The 17,228-nt window shown below is 35.1% G+C and overlaps 1 protein-coding gene across 1 annotated transcript; it reads left to right on the top strand.

The window, feature by feature from the left end:
* Positions 1–3,379: 3,379 nt before the first annotated feature.
* Positions 3,380–16,453, top strand: LOC138945124 (serine-rich adhesin for platelets). Its single transcript, XM_070316379.1, has 5 exons — positions 3,380–3,480; positions 8,417–8,522; positions 8,598–8,683; positions 9,864–9,968; positions 12,358–16,453. Exons 1-5 carry the CDS (start codon positions 3,453–3,455, stop codon positions 16,257–16,259), a joined length of 4,227 nt encoding a protein of 1,408 aa, XP_070172480.1. The 5' UTR covers positions 3,380–3,452; the 3' UTR covers positions 16,260–16,453.
* The last annotated feature ends 775 nt before the right edge of the window (positions 16,454–17,228 follow it).

Here is a 17,228-nt window from a genome sequence, read left to right as displayed (position 1 = left end):
CTTAATAAAAAAATACTTTATTATAGTGTTTTGGAAAGCTCTCGATGTCAGCTACAAGAATACTAAATAAAAAATGGGGGTTTCTATTTAAGATTTTAAAATTGACCTTCACATGACCTTCAAATGATTTTCCAAGGTCAAATCATTGTCACCATCTTATGGCTCCCTCGAAACCAAACAACTTTTGTCTGAAACATTTTTCTGTTCCGGGCTTGGTTTTTGAGATATTTGCCTGAGGAGATTAAAATGGGACACCCTGTATATGTGCATTCTCGCGGGAGCACAACGTGATGCAAGACACACAATAAGCCTTTTTGCCATAATGCGGCTTGCGCATTACAACGGGGTACCGTTCTGCATGAAAGCGCGTGGTTATCGTAAATGGTTGCGCTTGCCGTTTTGTTTAAGTCCTGTGACCGACGATGCGACCGAGAAGCGGGCGAAAGGAACGTGCGCGTGAGCATCTCACCATCCATCAGCATCCCACCGCTGTTACGTGAGAATGCAACGCGCGTACCCACTGACCGGCTTCACGTAATCACGTAACGTATCGCGGCAGGCACGGATTCGCTCTCGCGTCAGTGTCTCGGAACATTCAAACAAAAAATTAGCTCCAAAAATCATTAAAAAATTATCATTTTTATTTTAAACTGTTGGAAAATTTGACTTAAATTTAACATACATATATTGCATGTCCCAAACGGTCCACACAAATTTTTGTATTAATTTAATATAATGTGGATGTGTTAAATGACGACACTAATACTTTGTTAATAATTCAACACAAAATGAATGCGAACTTTATAGTAATTTGAAATAAATTTTGTGTAAAATCTATATATTTTTAATGATAAAATTAAATTGGAAAAATGATATATTGACGGTGTATAGTCACTTTTACTTTTATTGTGGAATAAAATCAATATATTTTTCTATTAATTTTAACAGATAAATTCTTTTACTAATAACACGTATAACTATTGTGTAAAATTAAAAATATGTATATTGTATTATTTTTACACTTTTTTCAGTTGTTTTAATAATTTAATTTATTTCAATTAACACAATAGCAAAATGTTAAATTAGCACATCAATGTATTAAATATTTAACACAAAAATTTTAACTGGTATATTTTTTTAACAAGAATACACTAATTTTCCAATAGTGTATCGATTAATTTATCGAGTAAAATAAGCATCACACATATACAAAGTATTCGATAATAAATTAGCAAGAAAAAATAATGTGACGCAAAAATATATTTAATATAAGTATAAAATATATAAAAAAAACATTTTCTATTATTTGCCTGGTGTGTAGGGGGGGGGGGGGCAAAAATATATATTAGATTTAAATATTTTTATAGAACACGTGTTATAAATGCGGTCGATGTCTGGTTTAAGCATCAAATGCCCTGCATACGTAATATCCCGCACATGTCGACGAAATGTATACTCTAATTTAGGATTGGGAAGTAACGCGTCACTTGTAACGTCGTTACCGTTACAGTTACTTTTTTTCGGTAACGATCGTTACTTTCTTCTGTTTGTAACGGTAATGGTAACGTTGTTACATTTTTACAGTAACGGTAACGAATTAGCCGTTACTTTTATCGTTATTTTTTGGTTCTCTATTATCTTATATCTATTCGATAGATGTATGTTTTGAAAAATATTTTGTAGCCTTCCATCATAGGTTGCATTCTGATAGTCACTGCCAGTACTGCCCATACAGCACAGAACATTGCAGCAATATTGCAGCAACATTGCAACATTGCTGCAATGTTGCTACAATGTTGCAATATTGTTGCAATGTTCTGTGCTGTATGGGTGAAGATCTATGGTAACGTAAATTATAGATTTTACAATACTGACAGTGAATATTGGGATACACTCTTATTAATATCAATATTTCTCTTATCAATATTTAAAAATAACGTTCGATAAAAATTTTCAACAGAATTAAAATTTGTAAATTACAATTTAAATTCCTATAAAGATAAGTGTATTAAAAAGTAAAGATATTAATATAAAAAATTAGAATCATTAAATAAATTTAATATAAAAAACGCTTGCTATATAGAGATTAATTTAGAGTTTTTAATTGTAACCTAGATTTTAATATTGATTATTAAATAATTTTATAATCTAATAGCTTATTTTAGCATTACAAAAAACAAAAACATAACGAAAAAGTAATGAATCGTTACTTTCCAAGTAACGGTAACGGTAACCCGTTACTTTTTAAAATCAGTAACGAGTAAGGGTAACGAGTTACTTTTTACAAAAAATAACGGTAACGGTAACGCGTTACTTTTATAGAGTAACGATCCCAACCCTGCTCTAATTTTAGCGCCTGAGGTTTGCTACGTAAGACGCGCCCCTCCTTCAAGTCGTAAAAAAATTTAATTTAACAAAATAGCTTCAGCGCGCTTTAGGCAAGGGCCACGCAAGCGTTCGCTTAATTAAGATACCGATCGCTATCGTTAACTAATATGTATGAGCGAGAGGCGATCCCCGCGGCCTCGAAAAATTGCACGCACCGGGTGAAAATAGCGTGTGTGTATGACTTATTGCAGTCGCGGTCACCTCGCGCTTCGAAGAGGAAAGCCGAAAGTGGGAGAGACAAGATGGCCGGTTATGCAAAAGGCGAAAACGATCACGTGTGTACGCGAATCGAGGCAATGTCATCGAACTTATATAACGTGTCACCTTATTTCAATTACATGTTGCTTTCCACGTGCGCATGGCGATTTTAAGCCTTTATGCAATGTAACTTTGCTTTCTATATCCAGGAACATCGACGGCTTCAACATAAATAAATATTTATGAACCGCGTAACGTAATGAAAGTTTTATCCGGACAATTAAATTTATTATTTTTAATTTTAAGTAAAATAGACGGGTACTAAATAGCCGGCTAATAGATTTTCGACTAATGACAACGAATGGAATTCGAGAATTGAAGTATAGATATATATATATATCTTTCCGATTACACTCTCAATCTTTAATCAGCAGTCGTGACTTTAAATGACACGTTATGTATATATTCGACTACCTGACGACAGGATAAAATCTAATTTGCATCAATCACCCGGATCGTTTATTCGTCCGGCTTTGAAGCGGAGGAAGTGGATCCTCTCCTTGAGCGTACTGAAGAGATTCCGGCGAAAGGCGCGACTGGCGCGGAATTCCTTTTCGCGCGAGGGATGGTCCGTAGATAGGCGCAGGTGAGAGGCCCCCGCGAGAAGAAGAAAGGTAAAAGAGGTCCCACGATCTCATGGGATCCCTACCGCGCCGGCTGGCGAGGAGACGCGACGGGTCCCCGTCAAGAGGAAGAGTCGAGAGTCAGAGTCGAGTCGAAGGGACCGTGTCGAAGGTGCGCAGTGCATCCGCCGTTGCTTCTCACGGCGGACGAGCGTAATCGGAGCCACCGTCTGCCGCGACAAAATGCCAAAAATTAGTCTGTCCACTCTGTGTAAGTGTCCACGTGTGTGGGGGATCTGTTGTGCGCTGGTCGGCGAGTGATAGTGATGAGAAATCCTCTTCACCCTCCCGCTATGTTCGTTTATTTTGATCCCGCGTTAGTTTAGGGACGCAGGCAGATAAGACGAGCTGTGTATGTTAATCGAACGTAGATTTCATCGATCAAGATTTAATAATTTCTCAACGACGGCAATGTCACACACGCCGAAGATCGCAGCAGGTTTAAACCCCGGCAACGGTGATGTAACGAAAGCGCTCATCGGAAATCTTGAGTTTTAGTTACATCGATGGGAACTCGATGACTCGATATCGGGCAATGACTCGCTAAAATTTCCAGCGATCGCGATCATATGACATGGGACGGTTATGCCGTAAAAAATAATTTTACTCTTTCAACATTCTAGATGTATTCATGAAATATGAATTTTAATTCGGAGATAGAGGTGGTTATTTTAGTCGTCGAACAAAATCTTCTATCCGATAATTTATTGAGTATTTTGTCAACTGGTATAACGTTGATTATTAAACGTTAATTATGTGCAGGATTGGGAAGTAACGCGTTACTTGTAACGTTGTTACCGTTATAGTTACTTTTTTTCGATAACGATCGTTACTTTCTTCTGTTTGCAACGGTAACGGTAACGTCGTTACATTTTTACAGTAACGGTAACGAATTAACCGTTACTTTTATCGCAATTTTTTGGTTCTCTATTAACTTATATCTATTCGATAGATGTATTTTTTGAAAAATATTTTGTAGCCTTGTATCATAGGCTGCATTCTGATAGTCACTGCCAGTACTGCCCATACAGCACAGAACATTGCAGCAATATTGCAGCAACATTGCAACATTGCTGCAATGTTGCTACAATGTTACAATATTGTTGCAATGTTGCTGCAATGTTCTGTGCTGTATGGGTGAAGATCTATGGTAACATAAATTATAGATTTTACAATACTGACAGTGAATATTGGGATACACTCTTAATAATATCAATATTTCTCTTATCAATATTTAAAAATAATGTTTGATAAAAATTTTCAACAAAATTGAAATTTGTAAATTACAATTTAAATTCCTATAAAGATAAGTATATTAAAAAGTGAAGATATTAATATAAAAAATTAGTATCATTAAATAAGTTTAATATAAAAAGCGCTCTCTATATGGTATATACAAAGACTAATTTAGAGTTTTTAATTGTAACATAGATTATTACATTTAATATTGATTATTAAATAATTTTATAATCCAATAGCTTATTTTAGCATTACAAAAAATAAGAACATAACGGAAAAGTAACAAATCGTTACTTTTCAAGTAACGGTAACGGTAACGCGTTACTTTTATAGAGTAACGTTCCCAACCCTGATTATGTGTGATATATTATTATATATAAATGCTATAATTTACCATTCGATGATTATATTGGATTATATTGGATCGAGGAAAAAGGGTAAGAAACAATTGCTTTCGCGATAGTTTCTATAAGTACATAATTTTAATAACGTATTTAAATTAGTGGCCAAAACCAAAAATTTTAAATTTTATCCTTATTATATTATTATATGTATTTTACTTCAGTTCTTACTCTTTAAAATTTTATAATAGCATTTATATATACAATGATAAAATAAATTATCGTTGCTGTAAATATAAATATATCAGATATTCACCGTGACCTTTAATTAATCGTGAGATAAAAACTAAAATCTCATATAATATTTATACGAAGATTCTAAATGCTTCTTCGCTTCCTCTATCCGTAATATACGCGTACATTATGTAACGCTCGATCTCTCGAACTGCTTCGCACGTTCTCGCCAGTAGCAGCCTTAATCAATCACCTGCTCGCGCATTATAATTAAGGAGACCACTCATCTACGTTCGCCGCGACCGACGGTCCATTCACGTAAACTCGAGATGACGTTTACGCAATATTGGTAGGAGAACACATGGCTAAATTAATATGTTCATAAAGTGGATCAGTTTACGACGTAGGTATCCCAAAGCCATGCACATTAGAATTCTTACGTTTTTTTTTTTTTTTTTGTCACGATTTCGACAATCCGACGCACGTCCATTTGCAAATGTGCCGTGTAAATCGCGATAATTACCGTGAACAATTTTATTGCCTGTGCATGAAACACGTTGGCATTTTGATTTAATGCTATTGAACGTGTAGCTCGTGGCAATAATATCACATGGATTCGCTGATTGTGAGCCGTCAAATGAGATTTTTGTATCCTCGAGTTTATGCAGATTCACGAGTATCTTTAAAATTATATTCAAAAAATCAATTTGCAATTGTGATATCTTCACTGAAATATTGACATAATACAATTTGATTATAATTATATACCTTTGCTTTTACTAATATTTCGATGAATTATAATGTAGAGATGTAAATAAACAACAAAATTAAATTTGTAATAATTAATTTTTAAGATATTTAAATGTAAAAATTATAAAAATACGATAAAATCAAATCGATAGAAATTTTATTGAAAAATATAATTTTATTACTATATATCTATATATATATTGTATATATGGTATATATACTTCCTGTCTTATTCTGTGTCGAAGTTCCAAAGTCTATATATTTTACATATGACCAATAAATATTATCAGCAATCTGTAAAATCGATTATTCGGAATGGCTAGTTTAAATACTAATTTATGAAATTCGATTTGTCTCGAATGACGCGGGAAAAAACGTTCGAATAAACACTTTTGTCATCGGAAATTAACGTCGCTAATTACTCGGCTCCTTTTGCCGCATCTCGATACATTCTCTTACAGAAGGTCGCGCAGGCACCTTCTTCGGATCATCTGGCCGTTAATTGCGTGATTAGTCGAACGGGAAATAATTACGGGCGACTTCTCGCAAATCGAGCGATTTGTAACACCAGGAGAGTAAGCAGCAAGCTCTATCACGACCACCGGTCTTTGTCATGCTCATTCTCCACATGGCCTTTGCGTCGTCTTTTTAATGTCATTGATGATGCTGAAAATGGCAGACACAATGGGAGAGCACGTGTATTCAAGAACATCACTGGATTCTCGGCCTTTCAAAAGATTTCGCGTATTGCTTATATATAGCTTATATATATAATAATAACAACGAAATTATAGACATTGAATCCTCGATAGCTTTACGACAGGCATAAAATAGTGCATTATTTGAGCTATGCGTTACAACTTATATAATTATACAGCAAACATTTTGACTTCTCTACATATTTATGGAAGAAGGAAAAAATTAATGATTGCAAAAGAATGAAAAAAATTTTGATAATATTTAGCATTTTTACATGTTTAATATTACAATTTTTTGGGGACGAATAATTCTAACAAAGCTTCGTTTCGATCGAATAGATTTGGCAATTAATTTTTCAATTCCTTCATTTTCTTCGAGTTCTCTTACGCGTTTAATCCGACGAGAAAATTTAATATAGGATGAAATAGCGCGTTTACACAGTCGAGAAAATGCGACTTCACCATCTTCTCATCGCTGATCGTTCGAATCCTTGGTCAGCGAGAGCTGACACGAATCATACTTATCGTATTGCATTGCGTAATATTAAATAACATTATATAATCATGTAATCGTATTACATAATGTAACAATAATTATATCTTGAGTTGTGCTCTTTGAGGTGCATCTACCGCATTGCCTTTTAAGAGAGAATTAGATTTTACCGAGTTGCGAGAAACGCGAAATTATCACGTCTGTGATAATGACATCGTCCGATGTACCGCTCAGCGTCATTCTAAACGTAAATATGAATTACGAAATAGAATCAAACTTGTTTGTCGCGATAGAGATCGAGCAGGGAGACCGACCCCGTGGTTACTATTGTGGAAGTCTCGGGTTCTTTGGGCTCAACTGCTGAGACGATGTATGTATAGTCGTGACGACAATAATCGTTCATGGTCAATCGTGGATTACGGGCTTACCTTGTCTAATAGATTGTAAAGCGCGAATCGAATTTTAGCGTGGCCTCAAAAGTACAACAGTGGAGACGGTCTCTGATGTCCCGAGCGACCTTTCACGCCACGCTCGTTCGATTACGAAATCCAAGTAGAGCGATATTCACAATGATCGGTGCAATCGCGCGCTTCTCCAAACATTGTGTATTCTCAAGCAATTAAAACTCGCAGGCTTAACACACTGATAAGAACCAGAAATATCAAGATATCTTTTCTTATTTGTCAGCAAAAACTTGAGTAGAATTTAATTTTGAAATACTTTTTTTTTCTGTAAAAAAATATATTGTTTTTAACGCACTTATAATTAATTTAATTTATTTTATTTTGATTATTTAAATTTAAATTTTTATTTAAATTTTTAACAATATTAAATAATATATAATTATATATATTTGGATATATATATGGTATATGCTGATTACATCTAGCACTGACTTCATTAATTGCAGCTAGACATTGTTCTAGTGATATTTGGTGCACTGCATCTATGATTCGGTCTCTTAATTGTTCTCTTGAATTGATTGGCACCGTAAAGGATAACATCAAGTGTTTACATATTTAAGGAACCTTGAAGCAGAAAGTTTATTCGGTGCCAATCAACTCAAGAGAGCAACCGACAATGAGAGATTGAATTTTTGCGATTTTCTCTAAAATGGTGCAAAAACGAGCAAACCTCTAAAGGACTTCTTGTCTTAGTTTTGCCATTTAAATTGGGGATACCCTGTATATATAAAATAAATATTTTACATCTATATATTTTATAATAAGCAGTAAGCACAAGTTATACACAATTTTTTTATTAATATTTTAAATACGTATCGTCACGCATAAGTCTTAAGATCTTGGAGATTTCAATGACTCCGTTGCACAATCTATAATATTCATTCAAGCACTCTCTTCCGCGAATGATCTAAGGATACTCTCTATGTAGGTCTCGTGACGGCAGTCTTGTACAACACGGTCGAGCGAAGTCTTGAACATGAAATTCCGCGGAGAAGCTTCCTGTCACGCAGAGCGATTGACGGAACTAGAGGAAGGTACGTTCCCGCTAAGCGGCATCTTCCGTACGCTTGATTACGTTGCGAATTGATTAAATCGTTTACCTATTACAGGAAGTACTTCGATCCGAACGAGGATGGAGCATTCGACAGTTACGGATCCGCGGGCGGCGAATACGATCCATACGATTATACGACAGGTGAGCGGTTATTTATCATTTTTCATCGCGGATCGATTTCTATCTACGAAGTGTAGGAATCATCAATCTTACGATTTTGGGACCCTTCAACACGTCTCTTTAAGTATCCTTGGATCTTGTAAATCTGTAACCTTTGAAAATTACGAAATTATATTCTTTGATCTTTCATTCTTCTCATTCTCGCTCATCTTTTTGGCTATCCTTTAATAGGCAATGAAATTACGCAGTTAACATCAAGAGGCGGACATCACGCGTTATTCACTTTTGCATTTCGTAATTATTTTCTTTGTACACACATACGTATTTGTGTAGGAATAATTATCTTTAAACTAAACCTACGTTCAGTGATGAAAGTCGATGTTGACGCATCTCTAATAATTACACGATACTTCTTGACGACATAATTTTATGGAAATTATGAGTTCAAACTTAACTTTATTATGACTGTGGTTTTTTTAAAACTTTAATTTATTCTATTACTCTCGTAAAAACTATTCTCTCGTTATACTCAGATACATACTCAAATGACACTGCAAACATCTTGTTATAATCTTGTATTAATCGTTCAAGTGTGTGGATTATCACTCATGGGAAAGGCGGGATATAATATTTCTATGAAAGGTGAGAGTCGAATAGGTCATGTAAAACCTTGCTGATTATATGGATGCTAGTTAGAAGACATTATCCGTCCGACCACACAACAGGCAAAGATTTAAATATCATAGACACGATCGTCGCGGCCTATTTTCTATGACCTTGGTTGATAATTGACGATTGATACGGAACTCTGTATCTACTCGGTATTTAAAGACATCTCTTTTTCTCCCCTTTTTAATTCTACATGTGACCAATTGTATATGTACTTGATTATCGCTATTCAAATAGAAATGTTGCTCTAATTATCGATCTTATTATATAATTTAACGAGAAATTAAATATATTTAATTGTTTGCGACGTTTATACGTGCATTTTTTTTGTAAATTTACAAATAATTTTCAAAAAGCAGAAAATGTATATGTTATGAAAAATTATGTAAACCTTTCGACAATTATAAATTATAAAGAAGTAGTCAGTTCTCATCAATTCTCTAGACAGCTCTAGACTTATCTCAAAACTAGTTTCTAGATGGGCAATTTGGTCTTTATTATCTGAAGAGATGAATCTGCTTGTATTTTTCAGACCTATCTGACATCAGAAAAAATGTGCCGGGTGAGCCAGGCGTCGACTATCCCGCTTACACAACATTACCTCAGACAGGATTTACGTGTGAAGGACGCTCACGTGGTAAATATACATATATATGAATAAATACATGAATAAATTACATCGCATGCTGCCTCATCACACGTCCTTTTGATTGTCACTATGCGTTTTAAATGATTATATTAATCATTTGCGTGGAATTATCATTTTTTTCTTTTTTTTTTCTAAAATGCAAAAATTCTATATACGTATTACATCTCGAAATTTTGAAAAGATCTTCTTATTCATTCGATAGTTTAAATACAAAAAATTTGCTCAAATATTTTCAATTATAGATATAAAACGTCGATAGAAAGATTGCGATTAGATTCGCTATGTAAACGATAATAAGATAAAGACGGAAAAAATTTCATTAATTGTTAATAAGGAATGCGATCGATTTTTCGATAGGAAAGTGTATCAATGCTCCGAATTTAAAAACTGCTAATTTAGAAGCGCTCGATCAATTTTAAAAAGTTCATTAACTTAATCGATACCGATAAGACAATGTACAGAAAATGTGACGATTTTCAATATATGACCATTTTTTTTCTCAATTTATTCAAATTATGTGTGAAAGTAAAGACTTTATTTTTTTCTATTTGATTTTATAATTATTTATGAACTCCTATACTTTGTTAGGACATTAACTTTATATTAAAATGTATAATTTATGTTATAAATTATATATATTAAAAAAAAATTGAGATTTTATAGAATAAAATTAATGTAATATTGTCTTGTTCGATAATTATATAATTTGATTTCGTTTTTTAATGTAAGAATTACTCGGAATCAATTCTGCTCCTATCGATTTCTCGATGAATCAAGCAGATGCGCCGAAAAATTATTACCGTTACTATTATTGTCATTGCCGTTAATTACACACAGCGAATATTTAATTCGATTTAATTTTCCACGCTATTGTTGTGTTGCTCTAACTCAATACTCTGACTACGCTAACCACAGACATTAGATAATCTGAGAGAAAGATGAAGTCATAAAGACAACATTGCACACTGATGAGGCTATGTAAAATCATTACATAAGTGCTACGAAATTTATGTATTTGATATATCATAACGACAAATACATAAAAAATGTCTAATCTTTATAAATATTTATTTCTCTATTTTATCACATTCTCTAATCTAATTACCATAGTTTTGTTATTCCTAAATTGTTTCCGAAATTAAAAAGACATATTTTAAATGTCTTTTTATTTTGATGTCTCTAATAGGAAAAATTCCTTCATTTTTGTTTTTTAATTGTTCTTAATTGATTTTAATATATGGTTACATTAAAGCAAAAATTATTTTCCTCTACAATGGTTATTTTATGTTAACAATGTAGGGAAAAGTAGGATAAAGCCGAGTATCTTTTTGGATTTGTCTACTTATAAAAAATGAGTAAAAAAAAATTTGTTGAATGTTGGTAGTCTTTAATGGATTGTAAATTATGAGAAAATAAGGTTAGTGAAAAAAAAATTTGGTTGCCAAGGATAACAAGATTTTTTTGAAGAACGCAAAATACCCGGTTTTGCTCTACCAGTAAGGTAATTTGAAAACGTGTAAAACACTGTGCAATTACAAAATCTAGATTTATTTTAATCAAAATATAATACAAAGATGTATTTTATTGACAAAAAAACACAAATCATGATATCCTCTTGTTCTACATTGCTGTAGGACTTTCTTATTTAATTTTTTGACTTTGGAGGTGTCAAAAAGCTTTTTTTTAGTGGTTTCTTTTTCTGAGTGGTAGTTTTCATTTTCATTGCTTTTTGTAGGGAAACAAAGTCAAAATAACAGTTTTTCTTTTTTTCATTATACGAGATACCCGATTTTGCCCCAACACGAAGAAAATAATAAACACGGCGGCTGTGTATTCTGGCACAAAGTGATGATCAAAACTAATGCGATATACTCTCTAATATGTACAGAATACAATGATGCATTACGAAGCAGATGCTCCGTGCAGAAAAAGTTTAAAACGAAATTTATGTATTCGATTGTTGTCCCGATATCGATCTTTTTAGCCCGAAAATTTTAAACTTCTCTCAAAAAAGAAATATCGTGTGCACGTGGGCACGGTTCATTTTAAAATAATGTTGGCATCAATCTACAATTAATAACACGAGTTAGCCAAAGATAATAGCACTTATCACGAAGAAACACAGTACTCGGTTTGTCCCGTGTATCCGGTTTTATCCTACTTTCCCCTGTATATTAATTTTATTATAACACAAGAATAAAACTAATATTAATTTTATTACTATACAATATTTTTAGTCGTTCTTCAAATTTTATTATTTTGATATTTGTAAGAAATTGTATCTAAAATGAAAAAATTACGAGCATATACATCTTTCTGTAAAAAAACTAAAAAAGTAGATAGAATCATAAGAAACTCGTTTACTATTCTTCAACAGGCTATTATGCCGACGAAGCGGCCGGCTGTCAGGTTTTCCACGTGTGCCATGATGTGTTGGTGTCTTCCTTTCTATGCCCTATCGGTTCGACTTTCAGCCAAAAGCTGCTGACGTGCGATTGGTGGACTAAGGTCGACTGTTCCTCCAGCAACAGATACCTCGAAAAAAACCGTAACAGCTATCAAATTGACGACGACGAGATGATCCGCAAGGCATACGCAATGATTAGCTTGCAGTCCTCTACGGAAGAAGTCACCAAGGACGGTTTGGTGGATCCCGATAGCGGTGCTAGGATCGTTGACTATCCAGCTCTCAGTGGCAGAATTGTGATGGGTTTTTTGCCCGGCGGATTCCGTAGGATCACGAATTATGCCCCTGTCGACGCGACTAAAAATGATTTGCCGAGCGGCTTTGAGAATTATCCTCGTCAGGACGAGCGGCGAATCTTCAATTACGATAATCAGCAGCAGAAAAGCACAAATCCGGCGTATCATGAAGGCAAAGTGCACTTTGAAAACAAGGACCGGTCGCCTTACCATGCTTCTCTGATTATTCGGCACGATTATCAGGATCGAGTCGGCGACAACGAGTTCCAGGACGATTATGGCAGATCCAACAGCAGATTCGCCAATCGTTTACAGACATCCTATGCGCCTACTGTTCCCACTATTACCACGACCACTCGAAGATTCTATTCGCCTACGGTGCCGACAACTTATCGACCTTCCACGCTGGCATACAACAAGCTGGATTTGATAGTGGACAGCTCCGATCATCTCTATGCGCATAGCAAGACTCCGGTAACTTCTCCCACGTTTACTCATCAGAATGAAGATGTAAGAAACGCTGATTTGAGAGAAAGAGAAACGGAGACTTCGAAAAAATCAGAGAATGCCTCGAGAACGGACAGAGATAACAAAAAGAACGACAGCGTTCATTCTGAAAATGACCAAATGCATTTCAATTTTGAGGAAAAATCGGAGGCGAATGTCAGGATTAATATGACTGGTGTGATTGATGAAGATGTACAGATATTTAGACAGCAGAACGATAGACCGATCACCAAACCCGATACCGAGGATAGCTTAGAAGACATTGAAACGAAGGACAGCATCGGAATCGTTCGAGCATTGAATCATCCACTTGGTATGATTATGCAGAGTCAAAATCCTGTAAAGAACGAGCGAACAAGCTTGACGACTTCTATTCTACCGCAATCAATTTCAAATCATTTTTCGGGATTGTACGAGAAAGAAGAAGATGTGAACTCATTGCAGACTTCGAAAAAGTCGGAAATTTCCAATGAGACGAAATATGATCAATCGGCAGAGGAAGATACCACGAGTTTGACAACGAAGAGTTTCGAGGAGAGAACGTACACGAGAAGCTTCGGCGACAAAACGACTCCGTTGCTGAGAAATTGGCAACAAAATGTTAATGCTGCGCAAGCATCAACCATTTCGGCAACTGCAAAATCTACGATAAGTACGACTAGAAGAAGCGTTTACAGTGATATCGTTCGTTCTTCAACTAATGATAGCTACATAACCGTCGACCAGAACATGTCGTCGACCAGATCGATTTCCAATTCCAACGATGATTCCATATCTAGATTAAATTTAAGTTTCGAGATTCCTCAACCAGCGCGATTTTTGAGACCTCCAGTGGGAAGCTTTTTCATCAACGTTCCTGAAGAAACGCATTATACGACCATCGACGAAAGTTCCAAAACTTCTTGGAATCCTGAATCAACGAACACCGAGATTCCGAGATTTTCTGACACACCAATCGCGATCAATCAAGATCGATCGCCGATATTCAATGTTGAGGAGCATTCGCTGGTTGATTACACGGACGATTTGTCGCAGACGACCAATTTAGGGATTCATTTAACTGTTCAACCTATCGCTGAAGTGCCCACATCCATTCCGTGGCTCGTTCCCCCATCACATGATCGAGCGATCGTTGATGTTCCTGTGACTAATATCGTTCCGCCGATACTTGATTACAACGACGGTTTTGGTGATTTCGTTCCGCCGAAGGAACACGCGTACGCAATACAATCTGATCACACAGAAAACATAGATTCGCAAAAGATACAGAATTTTTCAATGACCCCGAAAAATAATAACAGCGAGATAGAGACCTTAATACAGTATAATACAGGATTTCAGTTTACTATTAGAGACGCTGTCAAGGCTCAACTGGATTCAAGAGTAAATTCTAGATTGCCATGCTATTCTTCAACATCCGATAAACAAGGGAAACATTGCGAGATAAAGTCTGCAGTTATTGCTCCAAAAGTTGCTATCTCCACGCCGAGTGTAGAAGCGACAACGATCTCGATCGGTACAAAAGCAACCCTGAGGATTTCAGAACGTTTTATCTCTTCAAGTAGTACAAACATACCGGGAAATGCGGCAACATTTATATTGGATGAATCTTTGACTTCTACCACGCAATCTCCGATCACTGTCAGTAGTAACATCGATATAGAAAGATCAAACTTGAAGACGGTTATACCAAAAAGTATACTAGAGATCAACGTTTCTGAAGAGAAAACAAAGAAGAACGCGACAGAGAGTAGTCTATCGCGCTCGATTCATCCAGAATCTTTGAAGCAGATCGAGGAGACGATTGATAAACACAATTCTCCGTACGAGATATCCTTCACAGTCAAGAGAGACGAAAACTTGGAAAGCCCTGACGATTTTATCAGTCGATTGATTGCACAGCACCAACAATCGGCTTCTATTCCAAAAGACGAACTAGATGACTTTGAGATTATCAGGTCGATCGAACCGGCGGACGAGGTCGCTGACATTTCAATGTTTCACGATGCTAGTCACGCGTCTCTGAACAATAAGGATAACAGTTTCCCCGTTGTTGTCGATGATACAATCGGTCAATTCAAGCAATCGAATTCAAATATGAGTATGCTCAATCTTCTCCAGTTGATGGCTGAATTGTTAAAACTGGATCGATTGCCGCGACCATTCTCGGCGAAAGATCTACGTAGCGCCGAGCTGAGGGATTCGTTTAATCTAGATCTTGATGAACAACCAGATGCTACGACGAGTCCGCTATTGATTCGTTCGCAAGCCAGAACAGCATTCAAGAACACAAAGCCCAAAGTGTCTGCCTTCGATACGTTAAAAACACCCGTTAATATTACCAAACTGGATACATCGCTGAATCTGAATGTCAATGAACCATCATTCGTTACGACTAGTTCACTGTTGGAAGCCAGATTACCAATTGGAAAAAATGCAGATTCCAAAATATCTTTTCTTGAAGACACTTTGAGGGCACCTATTAATATTCCTATCAAACCGCTTCCTGATGTTTCCTCTAGAATAAATTCTAATAATAATGCAACAAAACAGAAAACAAGTCAATTGAAAGCGGAAAACAAAACTCGACCGCTTCAGAAGCAGGAAATCTTGGAACAATTAACGGAAAACTTTGGGCAGCCTCTATATCGTGATAATTCGATCCGTGGACCACTCGTCTTCGATTTGCCACAAGTACAGAGGAGTTTAGACTTTGAGACTGGTTTGCCTATAGAAGAAAGCAAACATGTAATCAGCGAAGCTGAAAAGATAAGTTTAGCGTCCTTTACAACGGGAACAACGACGACGATGACGCAGGAATCGACTACGACAATGACAACGGAATCTGTGAAGACCATCGTCGAAACCGAATTTGTTCCTTCTCTTGGTTTCTCTTTTGATACCAACGAAGACCGTGAGGAATATGTTCAGGCAGTTCTTGAAGGATTAATCAACGAACGCACCGATGAAGACAGCAACAAAGAATCTAGCAGATCGCAATTAACGAACAGAGTCCCGAAGAATGAAACTTCGAGCCCCGAGCAGTATGAGAACTCAAAAGACACTTAAAAGATATTTGAAAAGAATATGAAAGATTAGAAATAATTATCTTTCTTGGCAGATCGGTTTTATCATTGTTAATTAATTATAATATAATTAGACTTCTTTATTTTTTATAAAATTACAATTAGAAGAAATAATTAAAGATTAAAATTAATTGAATATAAGAGAAACTCAGTTATTTATATCTGTATTATTTAAAGAATGACATAACGATATATTTTTTAATATTAATAATATTGATAATATATAAAATAGGAATAAACTTGGTTTAATATCACATCTATATAACGGGTCAAAAATAAATAAATTATTAGAGTAAATAATTAGTAAATACGCACACATTTAAAGTCATATTAATTTATATAGTGCGTATTAACCACAAGATTAGATTTATTTGATGGTAATATGATAAAAGAATAATGGTATAATGACCCCTATAGCGTGTAACTATTTTTTCACGCTCAAATATATATTTTCTAATAGTAACATATAGTTAAGATATTACAGAAGTTGTAAAACGGATTTTATTACTGACTTAATCGCGATACAATAGGCTTCGATAAATATTAATAATGTTTGCTCATGTATAGAGGAGAGGGATTATATGTATATGTGTAACAATGTGTGCATTTGATATGTATGCAAGAGACGTACGTAGCGTTATGAATATTTTTTTGTATATCTCATTTAATTTAGAAAATACCACATTGTATTAATTTTAAATATATCTTTCCCTATCTCGTTATACAAATTTCATTGTGTAATCAATAAATGCTCGCTTACCCTATATATCCTACTTTTACACTGAGAAATCGTTTCACCATGACAACGGCGTCAAACTTATTCATTATCCGATATTTCTCGAATACGCGATTCAATCAAGTCTGAGTGTATGTGTATCGTTGAAAAGTATCGCATTCTGTAATATAGTTATTTACAGTGACAATTTCTCTATTCTTAATCGATTGTATAAAT

The sequence above is a fragment of the Polyergus mexicanus genome, unplaced genomic scaffold, assembly GCF_030449975.1.
Source record: "Polyergus mexicanus isolate NDT 795.1 unplaced genomic scaffold, iyPolMexi1.0 SCAF_3, whole genome shotgun sequence".
In the NCBI taxonomy this organism is placed as follows: Eukaryota; Metazoa; Arthropoda; class Insecta; order Hymenoptera; family Formicidae; genus Polyergus; species Polyergus mexicanus.
This window is presented reverse-complemented; position numbering and strand designations above follow the sequence as displayed.